Source organism: Bubalus kerabau, chromosome 9 (assembly GCF_029407905.1).
Source record: "Bubalus kerabau isolate K-KA32 ecotype Philippines breed swamp buffalo chromosome 9, PCC_UOA_SB_1v2, whole genome shotgun sequence".
NCBI classification, from domain to species: Eukaryota; Metazoa; Chordata; class Mammalia; order Artiodactyla; family Bovidae; genus Bubalus; species Bubalus kerabau.
The window spans coordinates 92,714,376-92,732,342 of NC_073632.1; the positions used below are offsets into that span (position 1 = coordinate 92,714,376).

The 17,967-nt window shown below is 35.9% G+C and overlaps 1 protein-coding gene and 1 pseudogene across 5 annotated transcripts in view; both read left to right on the plus strand.

Annotated features, from left to right (window-relative positions):
• Window positions 1–17,967, plus strand: part of STXBP5 (syntaxin binding protein 5) — a 157,331-nt gene that overhangs the window by 134,674 nt on the left and 4,690 nt on the right. For all 5 annotated transcript variants that reach the window (XM_055535890.1, XM_055535893.1, XM_055535895.1 and 2 more), the window contains 4 exons: window positions 4,134–4,373; window positions 5,478–5,847; window positions 6,157–6,322; window positions 14,601–14,712. In XM_055535890.1, coding sequence (XP_055391865.1) covers window positions 4,134–4,373; window positions 5,478–5,847; window positions 6,157–6,322; window positions 14,601–14,712 — 888 coding nt within the window. The remainder of the gene's footprint in view (window positions 1–4,133; window positions 4,374–5,477; window positions 5,848–6,156; window positions 6,323–14,600; window positions 14,713–17,967) is intronic.
• On the plus strand, window positions 7,696–8,487 carry LOC129620119 (60S ribosomal protein L10-like; annotated as a pseudogene).

Consider the following 17,967-nt stretch of genomic DNA (forward strand, 5'->3'; position numbering starts at 1 on the left):
TAGATTTGCTTCTTTGTATTTGCTCACCCACCTCATCTTCTCACTTGTAATTCTCTAGATTCCTTGACTATCTTTTTATGTATAATAGAGACTTAGATATTGGTCCATTTCACCTTACTGATTTTAGGTCTTATCTCAGTTGTGATAGAAAATGTGTTATTATGAGTAGGCATAATATCATCCACTGTCATCAGAAAGAGTTTCCATTCCTGAACATAGGAAAGATAGTATGGTTGATCCCTGTAGTAACACTGGTGTTAAGGAACCCAGAAAAAGTTCTAGAATGTAGTATAACATGTTTTGAGAAGAGGGTAGTTCCCTTCACTATAAAAATGAAATATGCAAAAATTTGAACACAAGTGTATCTGAAGCTAACCTTATGCATTTTTCCTCCCAACAAGAGTATCTAGAGTTGTCTTCAATCTCTGAGAGTCCCAGAATTTCAGTAACATTAAATACTATTAGTTTAAGTTTTGTGACACTATGATTTTGTGTCACTTAGTATCTACAAATCTGAGAAAACACATGTAGGAGTACTTTTTTAAAATCAATAAAATATGATATCAATTTTAAAAGAATATTCACACTTAGGTACTATTTAAGTATTTTAATCAAAGTGTGTGTTCCTTTTATTGATTTATCTTTCTTTATTCAGCTTATCTTTTACTGTGTGCCTGTGTATTTCAATGCCCTAAGCTAATTGCAACTTCATTTAATACATGCATTGAAACAATACCTATATTGCCTAAATAATTTCCCTTTAAGGTCATCATGCTACTGAACTATTTTTTGGTAGAGATTCTTAACTGGTAATTATTTTACACTGGCCAGAGGCTTCCCTTGTGGTTCAGCTGGTAAAGAGTCCACCCACAATGTGGGAGACCTGGGTTCGATCTCCGGGTTGGGTAGATCCCCTGGAGAGCTACCCACTCCAGTATTCTGGCCTAGAGAATTTCATGGACTATAGTCCATGGGGTCACAAAGAGCCTGATGACTGAGCGACTTTTTCACTTTCCGAGAGCCACTGGGGGAAAACAAGAATCATCAGTAGGCGCAAACGGCCCAGTGTTGCCGTGTGGTGGTGGTTACAGTTCCCGAACTGCTAAGATTCTAACTTGTTTTCAAACAGTTCCACACGTAAGATAAGCAACTTAGTTCTGTAAGTTCAAAGTTGATTCTGATTCAGTTCATTTTCCCATATTGATCTAGCTATAGGAGTTTCTTTGATAACCTAATTTTTATAGAGAAGTCATATAATAAAAATGCAGTTGTAGTTTATAAACTTTATATCATTAAATTAGTCTATTAAATTAAAATGTTTTGTTGGCCTATGAATTAACATTTGAATTATAGAGTGTTGTGAATCACCTATTGTAATTCTTAATAGATAACAGTAAAAAGCTTTTATGCAGCTTAATTTTTATTGAAATTTACAATATCAGGTTTTCTTATATCACTGATTTACATTTATATCACTAAGTCCCAACTGATAATATAGGTCAGTATGTGTGTTCACCTTGTATGTGTCTGTTTTATTAAAATAACAAATATTTTAATCAAAAGAAAATAAATTTTGCGTTTCTGTTAATTTACTGTAATAACTGTGGAAATATGAAGAGTTAAGACTTGGCATCACTGCCATATTACACTTACCCAATAGTGAGCTGTCGCTTTTGAAGGCTGTTTTATTTATATTAACTAGTTCTTTTGTCCTGTGTCATAATCTGTAACAGGATGCACAATCTCAGGCAAAAGAAGAGCATTTTTAGAAACTATAGTTAAAAATAATCCATGCTGCTGTCATAACTAGTGGCTTTATTGTTTTCGAGGCTAACTATAATCAAAATTATGTTGTATATAATTATTTGGGGGGAGAATTTTTTTTTTAACTTATGAATCTAAATTTGACCATAAGAAGCTTTTGTGGAGGTGTACATAGGATTCAGTAATACCTTTTTTAATTCATGAAATACAGTTTAGAAGACTTGAACATGTTTTTCATTTTTCACAATACTATGAAGTCATTTCTTTCACAATAGCATTGAAAACATACAATTTGAGGAATGACTTATTAGATGTGAACAGTAGAAGCTACTGGAAAGTTTAATATCTCCCAGTGGTGTCACAGAAACACGTTGCTCTAGATACTTTGAACTATGGGTCTGTCTTCAGCAAGTATCAGTTTACTACTTTCATATGCAAGGCACTACGCTAAATTCTGCAGGGAGTCGAAAGCCCTTGTTCTCAGGAAATTTTCAGTCACGTTAGAACAAGGCCCAAGACAAGTCAGAAATAAGTACAGAACAAATGTGCTATTAGTGCCATGGGGGAGATAAAAAGCTCTCAAGATTCAAAAGAGAAAAACTATAGATGGTTTTAGCAATCGGGATAAACTTCATGAGGATGACAGTACCTGAGATGGAGAATAAACACCATCTAGGTAGGTAGAGAAAAGGCAAGGATAGCAATCAGAAGGAAGAGCATAGGCAAGTGCCAAGTATGTATGGAAAACACTGAATAGCTTGGTTTACTTCCCACAGTGAACTGAAGCAAGGCAGCACTGGCAGAAGGGGCCAGGATGGTAGGCTGAAGATGTTTTGTGGACAATTTTATAAACCTGAGTAAAACTATAAAAGGAATCACTGTGGATTTTTAAGGTAGAGGTGATAGGATTAAAAGTGTACTTTGTAAAATTTGAGTTGTGATCGAACAATGACAGAGTGAAGGTGGGGCGGTCTCGTGGGAATTATAGATGAATGGTGATAAAGGCCTGAACATAGGGTCGTGGAACTTGATCGGTAATGGAAAGAAGAAGATAGAAATATTAGAATAATGCAGGACTTTTCATCCCATCAGAGACATACAGTTAAAGTGAAAGGGAAGAACCAAAAATGCGACTCATGTCAAATGTTATTCCCGAGGAGAATGGGGTTGTTGTCAATATAAATAGTACCATTAGAAGAATTTAGAGACTTGGAGAAATGGTGTGTTTTGATTTTGCATAGTGAGCCATAACAGGAAAAAATTTCATGAAGCATTTGGAAATGCATTCCAAGAGAAAAGAGGCCAGAGCTTGAAACAAACTTAAGATTGGTCACAGAGAAGAAGGTAACTGTAGACAAGAGAGGGTTTATTAGTAGAATTTATAAGTACCCTGAATATACCTGGGATCGAGTTAAGAATGAGCCAGGTGCTGGTTGTCCAGGTTAATGAAAAATGCCTGAGTTGAATGTAGATTCCAGTTAAAATAGCATTTAAGAAAAATAAAAGCTAAATTTTTATGGATTAAGGCTTTCATATGGACAGATTTGAAGAAAAAAGTCCATCATATGGTAAATTTGAAGGTAGAAACAGAGTACTTATAAATGCATTTTTTTTTAATCTAGGAAATTGAAAATACCCACTTTGCTAGTACTGCCTAATCGTGAACTATATTATACCAAAGGAAGAGGCAGCACATGAGAAAAGGTGGTGGTGGTGGTTTAGTCACTAAGTCGTATCCAACTCTTGTGACCCCAAGGACTGTAGCCTGCCAAACTCCTCTGTCCATGGGATTCTCCAGGCAAGAATACTGGAGTGGGTTGCCATTTCCTTCTCCAGGTTGCCATTTCCTTCTCCATGAGAAAAGGTAGTAATGACTAAAGTTGGAAAAGCAGCCAAGATATCAGCAGAGAGCTACACTGAAGCTGTAGAGTTCATGCATCCAAAAACCCCCTGGCTGCCCCCAGCTGCCTCCAACTCAGTTCTCACAGGTGTGGATTTTTCCCTTTGTTTTATGTATGAGCAATGGGCAAAATTGTTAACATAAAAGTACATTGTTTTTCTTTTCAGTTAAAATTAAATATGCTTTAGATTTTTCTCTTTTTGCAGATTAACTATTTAATAAAATTTAAAACAAACTAAATGGACTTCCCTGGCGGTTCAGATGGTAAAGAATCCACCTGTAATGCGGGAGACTTGGGTTCAATCCCTAGGTTGGAACGTATTCTGACCCAGAGAATTCCATGTACCATATGGTCAATGGGGTCGCAAAGAGTCAGACACAACTGAGTGACTTTCACTCACTCTTACCAAACTAAAAATATGATTATTTTATAACTTGAGTAATCTTACAACATTTGAAATCATTTCAGACATAAAAGATAATTCCTTCAGCCGATCACGGAGCTCAAGTGTAACCAGCATTGATAAAGAATCCCGGGAAGCAATCTCTGCTCTTCATTTCTGTGAAACTTTTACTCGAAAAACAGATTCAGCCCCTTCCCCGTGTTTGTGGGTTGGTACTACACTGGGAACAGTGCTTGTCATTGCGCTGAACCTTCCCCCGGGAGGAGAGCAAAGACTTCTTCAGCCAGTGATTGTGTCTCCAAGTGGTATGTGTGCTCTGCTGCTGGACTACCCTTGAAAGTTTGCTTTACTGTAATTTAATAGAAGCCTTTGCTTTTCATCTTTCAATCAGTCTAAGAATTCTGAATGGAGATAGTTACAGTCTTTTGCTTTTAATTGAAGGAATACATGGATTAAGATTCCAGAATATCGTTTACTTATATAGACATTCAAGCTTTGCATTTTTTTAAACGTTAGGATCATGTCTAAAATGATTACTACATAGAAAATAAAACAAAATACCATTGTTCTGTCTCATTCTAGGATACCTTGAAATAGTATGTTCTGTAAGCAAATGGTACATATGTAGGGAAAAAACTGAAAAGTTTTTAAAATATTGTACACTTAGCTATTTTTAATCTCTTAAGTATGAAGTCTTAAGATCGTATTTCTTCTCTGAAGAATTAGAAAAGGTAATTTAACAAAAAATTTTAAGAAGAAAAAATTTATACTCTTCTTATATTAAAAATGAAAGGAAAAAAAGCATGATTTTGCTCTCTAGTATATTCTTTGTTTATATATTGTACATGTAGTATTTTAAATTTTCTAATAGCCATATTAAAATGTAAAAGAAAAAAGTGAAATTAATTTTAGTATAACAAATTTCATTTAGCCCAGTCTATGCACAGCGCTAAATCATTGTAGCATTAATCAGTATTTTAATTTTATTGAGTTATTTTATTATAATTTCACTGTGCTAAGCCTTCAAATCCAGCCTGTGTTTCACTCTTACAGCATGCCACAGTGTGGTCGAGCCACAGTTCACGTGGCTAGGCTCTGGGCTGCCATATTGGACCTTGCAGCCCTAGGTGCCATCTACTTACACTCAACGACAGTACACTCGGCAGGTGTGGGTGTGAGACCTAGTTCTAGACATCCCAGCATTTATCAGTTTGGTAACATTTATTGAGATCTTTTTCCAGATTGAGATACCATGCTTGAGGTTTGAATCCTGTCAGCGAGCCAGTATACAATTTTGGTTCAGTATATATTCTACATATTTTTGAGTGTCTAGTGTGTGTCAGAGTTGAAATAAACGTATTTACTGTCTGGACTAAAATACTTTTTGTTTACTGAAATTACAATTTTAGGTACTATATTGCGGTTAAAAGGGGCGATCCTGAGAATGGCGTTCCTGGATTCCACAGGCTGCTTAGTGCCACCTGCACATGAACCCTGGAAAGAACACAATGTCCCTGAAGAAAAGGATGAAAAAGAGAAATTGAAGAAAAGAAGACCTGTCTCTGTATCTCCCTCGTCTTCTCAGGAAATCAGTGAAAACCAGTATGCAGTAATATGTTCTGAAAAGCAAGCAAAAGTGATCTCATTGCCAAGCCAGAACTGTGTTTACAAGCAGAACATCACAGAGACCTCATTTGTGCTTCGTGGAGACATTGTATCGTTAAGTAACAGCATCTGCCTTGCCTGCTTCTGTGCCAATGGACACATCATGACTTTTAGGTAAGAGGCTTTTGTTTGTTTGTTTGTTTTTTAAACACAAATATAGCATTTCCTCCCGTCAGAACATAATATTGCAGAATTGTATTTGGAGAAGTGCTTTTAATTTGCTTACAGTCATATACACAGAGAATTTATTTTCATTCAGTTACTAGTGAACAAGTACATGAGGAAAAGAAATCAGTTTTCTCTCCCACTCAGGTACACTTAATCATGAGGTTTAGAAGGTCCCTGCCATTTTTACTTCCTGTAGTATTTGTTCAAGACTAAAGCCTTCCTGTCTGTTAATAAGTTTTCCATTGTATTCTCAAGTTTGCCAAGTTTAAGGCCTCTGCTGGATGTGTATTACTTGCCCCTTACCAACATGCGGATAGCCAGAACGTTCTGCTTCACCAACAACGGACAAGCCTTGTATCTTGTCTCACCTACAGAAATCCAGAGACTCACTTATAGTCAAGAAACCTGTGAGAATCTTCAGGTAAGTAACATAACTATCACTAGCATTTCTTCAGAGGTAAAATATTTTCTAAGGTCCCTTACATTGTCCATCCCTTCTACAAAGCTTTTCTTGAGAACTTGAGAGCATATGCTTTGATACTGGTAATAAAGTATCTTCATCAGATTCCTGTTATAAAAGGGACTCCATCTCATCAATCCATATTTTTCTCGCCAGTGATGTCAAAGAAATACAAAATACTTACATCCGTTTTATGCCACTCTCCACACAGAATAAATATCTATTATATAGAAACAAAAGAAAAATCCTTTTTAAAGGCGTATGTTGGCATGAAAATAATTATATCTATTTTAGGACAAATTGTGTCATTCCTTCTCATATACTCTGTATTCAAAGGATATATTCACATTATCAGAAAAAATAAGATTTGATAATTTTCCTCTAAATATTTTTGTTGATCTATTTGTGAGAGATTACAAAATCTTTATAAAACTGTATCTTTTAAAAGTATTGAGTGCTTTATGTGGTTGTATATTTATTAGAAATGATCAGTTTAGCTTGAACTTTTTAAATAAAAGTGCTCTTTAAATATTAGAGCTAAAATATTCATTGATATTTAGAGAAACCATTATCTAAGGGAACTTTATTGTGAAAGTTTTTAGTTAATTAGCCATATTTTACTGGTTTATATATTTAAATTTGTGACTTATTTTTAGAATATGAGCTTTGGAGTCAAGAAGAATGAATTTAAGTCCTAGCTTTGCTAGTTACACAATTATGTGACCTTAGACAAGTTAGTATGTCTGAACTTCATTATATTTAAAATGAGGATAAAAATAATATCTAATGTCATAGGATCTGTTATAAATTAAAGGAGACAGTACACGTAAAGTTCTTACTAGCACAGTGCTCAGTAGAAAGTACATGCTGTCACATGTTAGTAGTAGTATTTCTATACTAGAAACATACTCCTGATATTATAAACCTTGAGAGTGAAACAAAATTACAGTTATAACTGTATTACAATTAGAACTGTATTCTGGTAGCTCAACTGATAAAGAATCCACCTGCAATGCAGGAGACCCTGGTTCGATTTCTGGGTCGGAGAGAGCCCCTGGAGAAGGAATAGGCTGTCTACTCCAGTATTCTTGGGCTTCCCTGGTGGTTCAGGAATCCACCTGCAATGCAGGAGACCTGGGTTCAGTCCCTGGATTGGGAAGATCCCCTGGAGGAGGGCATGGCAACCCATTCCAGTATTCTTGCCTGGAGAATCCCCAGGGACAGAGGAGCCTGGTAGGCTCTAGTCCGTGGGGTTACAAAGAGTTGGACACAACTGAGTGCCTAAGCATGTATACTTAAAAGTTAAGTAGGAACATAGAAGATATAAAGACCAAAATTGAACTTCTAGAGATGAAAATCTACAGTGTTGCTCTTTCCCTTTGACACGCCACTGAAGATCCTGGTGTCGCCATGGGCCGCCGCCCCGCCCGGTGTTACCGGTATTGTAAGAACAAGCCGTACCCAAAGTCTCGCTTCTGCCGAGGTGTCCCTGATGCTAAGATTCGCATCTTCGACTTGGGGCGTAAGAAGGCCAAAGTGGATGAGTTCCCATCCACTGTGGCCACATGGTGTCAGATGAGTATGAGCAGCTCTCCTCTGAAGCCCTGGAGGCTGCCCATATTTGTGCCAACAAGTACATGGTGAAAAGCTGTGGCAAAGATGGTTTTCACATCCGAGTGCGGCTCCACCCCTTCCATGTCATCCGCATCAACAAGATGTTGTCTTGCGCTGGAGCTGATAGACTCCAGACAGGTATGCGCGGTGCCTTTGGAAAGCCCCAGGGCACAGTGGCCAGGGTCCACATTGGCCAGGTCATAATGTCCATCCTCACCAAGCTGCAGAACAAGGAACATGTGATTGAAGCCCTCCACCGGGCCAAGTTCAAGTTCCCTGGCCGCCAGAAGATCCACATCTCTAAGAAGTGGGGATTTACCAAGTTCAACGCGGATGAATTTGAGAACATGGTGGCAGAAAAGCGACTCATCCCAGACGGCTGTGGGGTCAAATACATCCCTAATCGTGGTCCCCTGGACAAATGGCGGGCCCTGCACTCATGAGCATCAGTGCTGTCCCCTCCTTAATCATGCTCACCAATAAATGCTATTTCCTGTCAAAAAAAAAAAAAATCTACAGTGTTAGAGATGAAAAATATACTGGATGGAATTAACATCAGATTAGACATTAGGAAAGAAAAGATTAACTTGAAAGCATAGCAATAGAGAAAAACAATTGAGTGTTTATACTTGAAAAATTTATAGCACTAAAACATCTGTATTCGAAAAGACTTGACATGTATGCTCTGTCATGTCTGACTCTGCAAAAAGAAATTGTCGTCAAATCAGTGACTTCAGCTTCCACCTTAAGAAACTGAAAAAGAAGAGCAAGTTAAACCCAAAGTAAACAGAAGAAAGTGAAAGTGAAGTCGCTCAGTCGTGTCTGACTCTTTGCGACCCCATGGACTGTAGCCTACCAAGCTCCTCTGTCCATGGGATTTTCCAGGCAATAGTACTGGAGTAGATTGCCATTTCCTTCTCCAGGGGATCTTCCCAACCCAGAGATCGAATCCGGTCTCCCTCATTGTAGACAGACGTCCCAAGAAAGTCCCAAGGAAGTCCCAAGAAAATAGTAAATATCCAAGCGGAAATATGAGATAGAAAACGTCAGTTCAGTCGCTCAGTCGTGTCTGACTCTTTGCGACCCCACGAATCACAGCACGCCAGGCCTCCGTGTCCATCACCAACTCCCAGAGTTCACTCAAACTCATGTCCATCGAGTCGGTGATGCCATCCAGCCATCTCATCCTCTGTCGTCCCCTTCTCCTCCTGCCCCCAATCCCTCCCAGCATCAGAGTCTTTTCCAATGAGTTGACTCTTCACATGAGGTGGCCAAAGTACTGGAGTTTCAGCTTTAGCATCATTCCTTCCAAAGAACACCCAGGACTGATCTCCTTCAAAGTGGACTGGTTGGATCTCTTTGCAGTCCAAGGGACTCTCAAGAGTCTTCTCCAACACCACAGTTCAAAAGCATCAATTCTTCGGCGCTCAGCTTTCTTCACAGTCCAACTCTCACATCCATACATGACTACTGGAAAAACCATAGCCTTGACTAGACAGACCTTTGTTAGCAAAGTAATGTCTCTGCTTTTGAATATGCTATCTAGGTTGGTTATAACTTTCCTTCCAAGGAGTAAGCGTCTTTTAATTTCATGGCTGCAATCACCATCTGCAGTGAATTTGGAGTCCCCAAAAATAAAGTCTGACACTGTTTCCACTGTTTCCCCATCTATTTCCCATGAAGTGATGGGACCAGATGCCATGATCTTCGTTTTCTGAATGTTGAGCTTTAAGCCAACTTTTTCACTCTCCTCTTTCACTTTCATCAAGAGGCTTTGTAGTTCCTCTTCACTTTCTGCCATAAGGGTCATTTCATCTGCATATCTGAGGTTATTGATATTTCTCCCGGCAATCTTGATTCCAGCCTGTGCTTCTTCCAGCCCAGCGTTTCTCATGATGTACTCTGCATAGAAGTTAAATAAGCAGGATGACAGTATACAGCTTTGACGTACTCCTTTTGCTATTTGGAACCAGTCTGTTGTTCCATGTCCATTTCTAACTGTTTCTTCCTAACCTGCATATAGGTTTCTCAAGAGGCTGGTCAGGTGGTCTGCTTTTCCCATCTCTTTCAGAATTTTCCAGTTTATTGTGATCCACACAGTCAAAGGCTTTGGCATAGTCAATAAAGCAGAAATAGATGTTTTTCTGGGACTCTCTTGCTTTTTCCATGATCCAGCGGATGTTGGCAATTTGATCTCTGGTTCCTCTGCCTTTTCTAAAACCAGCTTGAACATCAGGAAGTTCACGATTCACATATTGTTGAAGCCTGGCTTGGAGAATTTTGAGCATTACTTTAGTAGCATGTGAGATGAGTAAAAACTTGATCTCTGAAACCAATAAAATTGATCTCAAGCCAGACTGATTGTGAAGAGAGAAGTATATCAAGAATGAGAGAAGTGACTTCTGTAGATTCTACAAATGCTACTTAAAATGGATAATAAGGAAATACTATGAACAGCTTTAGGCCAGTAAATTAAAAAACTTAGGAAATGGGCACATGTGGTGGCACTGAGACACATATTACCAAAGTTCACTCAAGAAAAAAATAGATTACCCAGAGAATACTATAGGGAAATTGAAGTTAGAAACCTTGGACAAAGTCAATTGAGGCCTCAGTGGCTTCATTTGTGAATTCTATCAACATTTCAGGAAGAAATGGTACCAGTTCTATTTAAATCTCTCAAAAGTTAAAGAGGGGAAATGTTTGCCAACTTGTTAATGGTATGTTCATAGAACATGTTACCAAAACCAATGATTTTAGAGTAAAGAATATTACATATAGATCAATATTCTTTACAAATATAGATGTTAAAATTCTAAGCAAAATTTTAACAAATTGAACCTAACAGTATATCAGATGGATAATTCTGGTCATGATAATTCATCATAACCAAATACGATTTATCCCAGGAATGTAGAGTTGACTTCACATTTATAAATCAATCTATGGAATTCACATTAGTAAATCTAAAAAACAAAAGCAGTTGACAAAATTCAACATCCATTCCTGATTAAAGAAAAGTCACACAAGGTATAAATGGGAACTTAAAAGGCATCTAGGAAAATCTACACCTGACGTAATACTTAGTGTTGAGACAGTGCCATGAATATTGGTGTTTTCGTTTTCTTCAGCTGTATACCCCAAAGTGGAATTGCTGGATCGTAAGGTAGTTCTAGTTTTTTGGAGAACTTCCATGCTGTTTTCCATAGTGGCTGCACCCGTTCACATTCCTACCAGCTGTGTGCTAAATTCCCATCAGCAGTTTCCCTCCCTCCACATCCTTACCAACATTTGTTATTTGTGGACTTTTTGATGATAGCCATTCTTAGAGTAGCCAAGATATGGAAGAACCTAAGTGTCCCATCAGCAGATGAATGGATAAAGAAAATGTGATAGATAGATAGATATATGCACACATATACATACATATGATGGAATACTACTTAGCCAAAATAAGAATGAAATTTTGCCAGTTACCTATATAGACATGGAAGGTATTATGCTTAGTGAAATAAGTCAGAGAAAGGCATACAGTATATTATCACTTATATGTGAAATCTAAAAAATAAACAAATATCTATAATAAAACAGTAACAGACTCACACATGTAGAAAACTAACTAGGGGTTACCAGCAGGTAGAGGGCAGGAAAGAAGAGCAATATAAGGGTAACAGATTACAACTATGTATAAAATAAATAGATATATTGTACAGCATGGGGATTACAGCCAATATTTTATCATTATTTTTTTTAACTTTTATTTATTTATTTGGCTGCTTCAGGTCTTAGTTCTGTCTTCGTTGTAGTATTCAGGATCTTTAACTGCAGCATGTGGAATCTAGTTCCCTGACCAGGAATCAAAGCCAGGCCCCCTGCATTGGGAGTACAGTCTTAGCTACTGGACCACCAGGAAAGGCCCAATTTCATGATAACTTTAAATGGAGTATAATCTATACAAATATTGAATCACTATGTTGTACATCTGAAGGTAATAAAATAAGTCAACTAATAAAATATTACAGTTCAGTTTAAGAAAAAAGTGATAAAGCGTATGCATTGACTCATTCATGAAATTAGATTCCTATATTTTATCACTTGTTTATTAACACAAATGAGATACAGTTGTCTAACATAAGACAAATATATTTGTTTCTGTACCTTCATATTTTAGAGTAGTTTAAAAGTTCCAGACATTGTTTCAGATGTATTACTATTACTAGATGTAGAGAAATATCACAGATAATAAAAATCTATTTAGATTTTACCATTGTTTATTAGTCATTAAAGTTAATTATCCTAAAGAATATGTTTATCATAATTAAAATTTTTATTTAAATACAAGTGAAAAGTATTTAAGATACTATTCAATGGTATTGAAATACGTAACTTTTTTAACATCAGTATTCCTCTCCAAATCCTAATACTAACCACAGACTGTGCAGACTCTTTAAGAAATGCCTAATTTTAAACTTCCTTTAAAGATATATGTTCACAATGGTAATCTAAAGATAAATGACTTCATATTTTCTAATTTGTTTCATCTCCATGTGAAAGGAGATTTTTCTATATAATGTATACATCACTCAGTATCTAATCTTGGCATTTTGTGTTATCTTTAACTCATTAAAGATAATCTTCATTATCTTTAATTCTGGTAACATTCCTGAGAGGTAAGTATTAATATTACTTCTTTATAAATTTACGGAAACCAGTTCTCTGAGAGACTGATTTGCCTAAGATCCCTCTGCATGTAAAAGGCAGAGGTGAGAATCAAACCCAGGTCCATATGGTTCCAATTTATACTCATCCCAGTACACTATAGTGACTCTTAATTTACAACTATAATCTCTGCATTTTAAATATCCTACTTTATACTTATAAAATTACATGATCATTAAATACTAAGTAAAAAGAGTAAACCACTATTCTAAAGTGAGGTAAATTTGAAAGAGCATATTTTTATGCTGTGACTCTATATCTGTCTTATTACTCTATGCTATGACTCTATGCTGCTGCTGCTAAGTCGCTTTAGTCGTGTCCGACTCTGTGTGACCCCATAGACGGCAGCCCACCAGGCTCCCCCGTCCCTGGGATTCTCCAGGCAAGAATACTGGAGTGGGTTGCTCTATATTTGTCTATATATCTCTTATTATTGATTTAGCATAAAAGACAAATGGTAGCTGTTTGCAGTTTGTTGTATCGACTTAATAAATGCAGTTTAAATTATAATCTGTAGAATATTGTATAAAAAAGATTGGAAATATGTCTAAAATCACCTTTGTTATACAGGCAAATGTAAATTTGAATTAAATAATAGGTATTAGTATATTCTATGGTGGATTTTAACAGGTTTGATTTATTGACTTTAGGGAGTTTTACTCCACTTTATAGAAATCCAGAGGAAAGAAAATTTAAATGTAAGGCCTTCAATCCACTTCAGCCTTATAAATGAAACTCTGTGTTGTATATTGTTAACATTATCTCCTTTCATTTATAATCTGGTTGGGGAGACAACATTAATATGGGTGTATCTGTGAATTCCCTGGCGGTCAGTGGTTAAGACTCCATGCTCTCATTATAGCTGAGGGCCTGGCCTCAATCTCTGGTCAGGGAATTAAAATCCCACAAAACAAAAGGTGCAACCAAAAAATGAAAAAAAGAAATATGGATATATCTAAAAGTAAAATCTTGGGACATCCTTTATTAACTTGCTTAGCCCAGCCCTAAGAAAGAAACTCTAAAAAGTACATATTTTTAGCTCCAACTATAATGTAATATCAGATAAAACTACCTGGAACCAATCGTGTACTTGTCATTTCTATCATAGCTACTTCTCTTTACTGGGCAGAAATGCAATCCCAAGCCTCACTATACTTTTATTTTGCTTTTAAAGGTTCCCAGAGTTGCCTTGTAAATAATATTGCTACCATCCTTCTTTTATAGAAACTTCTCTTCCCTCTTTATGTCTCATCTACAAAGTCAGTAAAATGGCAGCAGTTTTTCTTGTCTGCTGACTTACCTTTACCATTTCTGTGCTCTGAAGAATATTGACAAAAATTTCAGGAAAATCTGACAGTATAGAAAGAAGCCTTTCCACCTCTCAGCCAGATTTCTGGAATTCCAGGTGTATGTTGGCATAATTCTGTTCCCAGGATATGTTTATGAAAAAAGATGTGTGTCTTTCTAAACTACTAATTTTCTGACTCAGCTATCATTACACTAGACTTCAATTTGCTAATATATTTTCTTATTTCTAATGTGAGAAGACCTAGTTATTAATACAGTTACCAATGCTTGATAATAAGAGTTATAGTTATTTGAACATTTTATCATAAAGATTGAAATCTCCTTACAGTTTAAGCTTAAATCATCTTTGTTTAAAATGTGAAGAAAGTAATCTAGCCAAAGTAGCAAACAACAAGTTACTCTTAGTCAAGTTAATCTTAATTTATTGCTTGACCAAATCAGACTGTTCTAGATCTGATCATTTGAAATGTGCTCATTAATTGGGAACCTCAACAGCTGATGTTATAAGTTTTAGTTAAAGAGTTTACAGGGCTGGTTTTGTGATTATAGTTTAGTGTCCCTGAAACTTTAACAATTACAATTTGTTTTGATTTTAAAGGAAATGTTGGGTGAACTCTTCACTCCTGTAGAAACACCTGAAGCACCAAACAGGGGATTCTTTAAAGGCTTGTTTGGAGGTGGTGCACAATCTCTTGATAGAGAAGAACTATGTAAGTTGATTTATTTAATTTGGATAATATATCTATAAAACAAACACTCAAGCCATGTAAATTTTTCTTACGTGTATAAATTTATGTTCACCTTTTTCCTCTCTGTCACAACAATTGATGGATCCATCTTTTAGCAAAATGCATAAAATTGTTTTCTGCCATATTCTAACTCAAATCAGGGGAATAGTTTACTCAGCAAATCAAAATCAGCATGGCTTCAGGCTAAAAAGGAATAAACTTTAAGTGAGTAATTTGAAAATATTTTCTAACTTTCGTTAAATATGATCTTTATTGTTATTTTAATTCTGTAATAGACTTTAGTTGATAACCTTAACTTCAAAAAAGTTTTTACATAAACATTTATTTTATCTTACAAAACCTCCAGAACTACTCTCGTTGCACTAAGAAGATTATTTAAAATGTAAAGTCTAGTTCATGTACTATCTTCCATAGAATTGGCACAAATTGGAAACTGGTCCTTGAATGAACTAGTAAATTGATGAATGTTTCACCTTTCTTTCAAATAGGAGCTATTAGCTATTCTTGAATTTTTATTTTCTTTTATTCTTTGTTTTTTACTAGAATATTCTAAAATTTTCCTTTTCTGTTTAGTTTACTAGAAAAACTGTAAGATTAAATATTAGCAAGTAAGAGTGTAGTACAGTTTCATTTTTAAAATTTATCCTAATGATTGGTTAGTCATCTGGGTAATGAGGATTGGTCAGTTGTAATTCATTTAAAAAATGACTGCTCTTCAAGTCATGGGGGACTGATTATTTAGAATAACATTCTTACCAAAATTAATTGATAAAGCTGTACAAAATTCAATTTTTATAAACATCAATGAGCTAACGACATAATGAAGAAAATATACATGGGGAAAGGTGGTAAGCATTGCAGCCTGAGGCCACTTTTGCCCTGGAGTACTTTGCTAATCTAAAGCAGCAAGCTACAGTTCTGAACTGTGTTAAGACCAGCCAGGTAGGCTCCCAGAATTGGCTAAGGTGGCAATCCTGATAAATAACGCTTCCTCTTTGAAAGGACCCCAAGGACCAAGCTTAAGGACTTAAGCCATAGCTTAAGAGTAAAACTGATGTGAGCATATACACAAATAAACATTTAATGAAGCCCTTATCAACTCGCTGCCCCAAACTTTGTAACTTACTCTGAATTTTATTTGGGAATTCAAAAGTTCTCACCTTTTCTGTTTAACACTGTACTAGAGTCTTTAACCAGGGCAATTAGGCAAAAAGAGAATATAGTTGGCATGCAGTTGGAATGGAAGGAATGAAACTGTCTCTCTTTGCAGATGACAGCCCTGCCTATAGAAAATCTTAAGGAAACCACACACACACAGTGGTTTTAACTACTGGTGGTTAGGACTCAGCGCTTTCACTGCCATGGCCCGGGGCTCTCAATCCCTGGTTGGGGAATAAGATCCTGCAAGCTGTACTGTACAGCCAAAATAAATCTTTAATTAAAGAATAAAACACATTCTAGGCAATAAACGTGTTCAACAAGATTTTAGGATACAAGGTCCATATAAAGAGTCAATTGCATTTCTATACACTAGCAATGGACAAAACAAAAATTAAATTAAGAAAGGAGTTTCCTTTATCAAAAAGATGAAATACTAGAACATACACTAAAAAATATGCTAAAAAATTCAAACATCATTTAAAGAAATTAAGACATAAATGGATTAATATCTGTGTTCATGGATTGGAAAATTTAATATTGCTGAGACGGCAGTACTCCCCATATTGATCTATATATTCAACACAATCCCTGTCAAAGTCCAAGCTGGTTTTTTGAAGAAAGAAATAAGCTGCTTCTAAGATTCATATGGAAATGGAAAGGATTCAAAATAGCCACACACACACACACACAATTTTTTTTGTAAAGAAAAAAGATCTGAGTCACATTTTGATTTCCAGTGTTGTTGCAAATTGGGAATCAATCAAGATAGTGTGGTACAGGCATTAGGATGGATACCTAGACCAATGGAAAAGAATTGAATGTCCAGAAATAAGCCCATACATGTATGGTCAGTTGATTTTCTACATGGACACCAAGAAACTCCAATGGTGAAAGAACGGTCTTTTAACAGATGGTGTTGGGACAGTGGATATCCACATGCAAGAGAATCCAACTCACACAATACACAAAAATTAATAACTCAAAATGGATCAAAGACCTCAATGTAAGAGCTAAAACTATAAAACTCTTAGAAGAAAACCTAAGTATAAATCTTTGCGACCTTAGATTACACAATGGTTTCTCAGATATGACACCTAAATCAAAACCAACCAAAGAAAAGAATAAATTGAGTTCTAAAATTAGAAGTAAGAAAACATAATGATACCTATTGAGTCTAATAGCCAGAGTGTTAAAAAAAATTCTTAAAATTTTTTTATTCTTACTCAACAATAAAAAGCCAAATAGTCCAATTTTAAATGGGCAAAGGGTTTGAATAGACTTTTCTCCAAAGAAAACATACAAATTGCCAATAAACACATGCAAAGATGCTCAATATCTTTTGTCATTAGAGAAATGCAAATCAAAACCACAATGAAATACCACTTCACATTTACTAGGATGGCTGTATTCAAAAAGATGATCTTCTCAAGAATATGGAGAAATTGGAACCCTTACAAGTTGCTGGTGGAAATATAAAATAGTGTAACCTCTTTGGAAAACTCCAGCAATTTCTCAAGAAGTTAAACATGAAGTTACGTGACCCAACAATTCCATGACTAAGTGTACACCCAAGAGAATTGAAAACATGTGTTCACACAAAAACTTGTACAGATGTTCATAGCAGCATTATTCATAACAGCCAAAAAGTGGCAACAACTCAAATGCCCATCAACTGATGAATAAACAAAATGTTATATATCCATATCCATACAATAGAATATTACTCGATTATTAAAAAGGATGAAGTACTGCCACATGCTGCCATATGATTGAATCTTGACATTAAGTGAAAGAAGTGTGTGAATCATTTGTATGAAATGTTCAGAATAGGAAAATTTATGGAGACAGAGGGGATTATTGATGGCCAAGGACTGAGACGAGGGGGAAATGGAAAGTCACTGCTAATAATCATGTAGTTGTTTGGGTGTTTTGTTTTTGAGTGATGAAAATGCTTGAGAATTAGTAGTTGTACAGCCTTCTGAATAAACTTCAAGTTACTGAATTGTTTAGGAGTAAATTTAATGATACGAATTACATTTCTAAAGAAAGAAATGT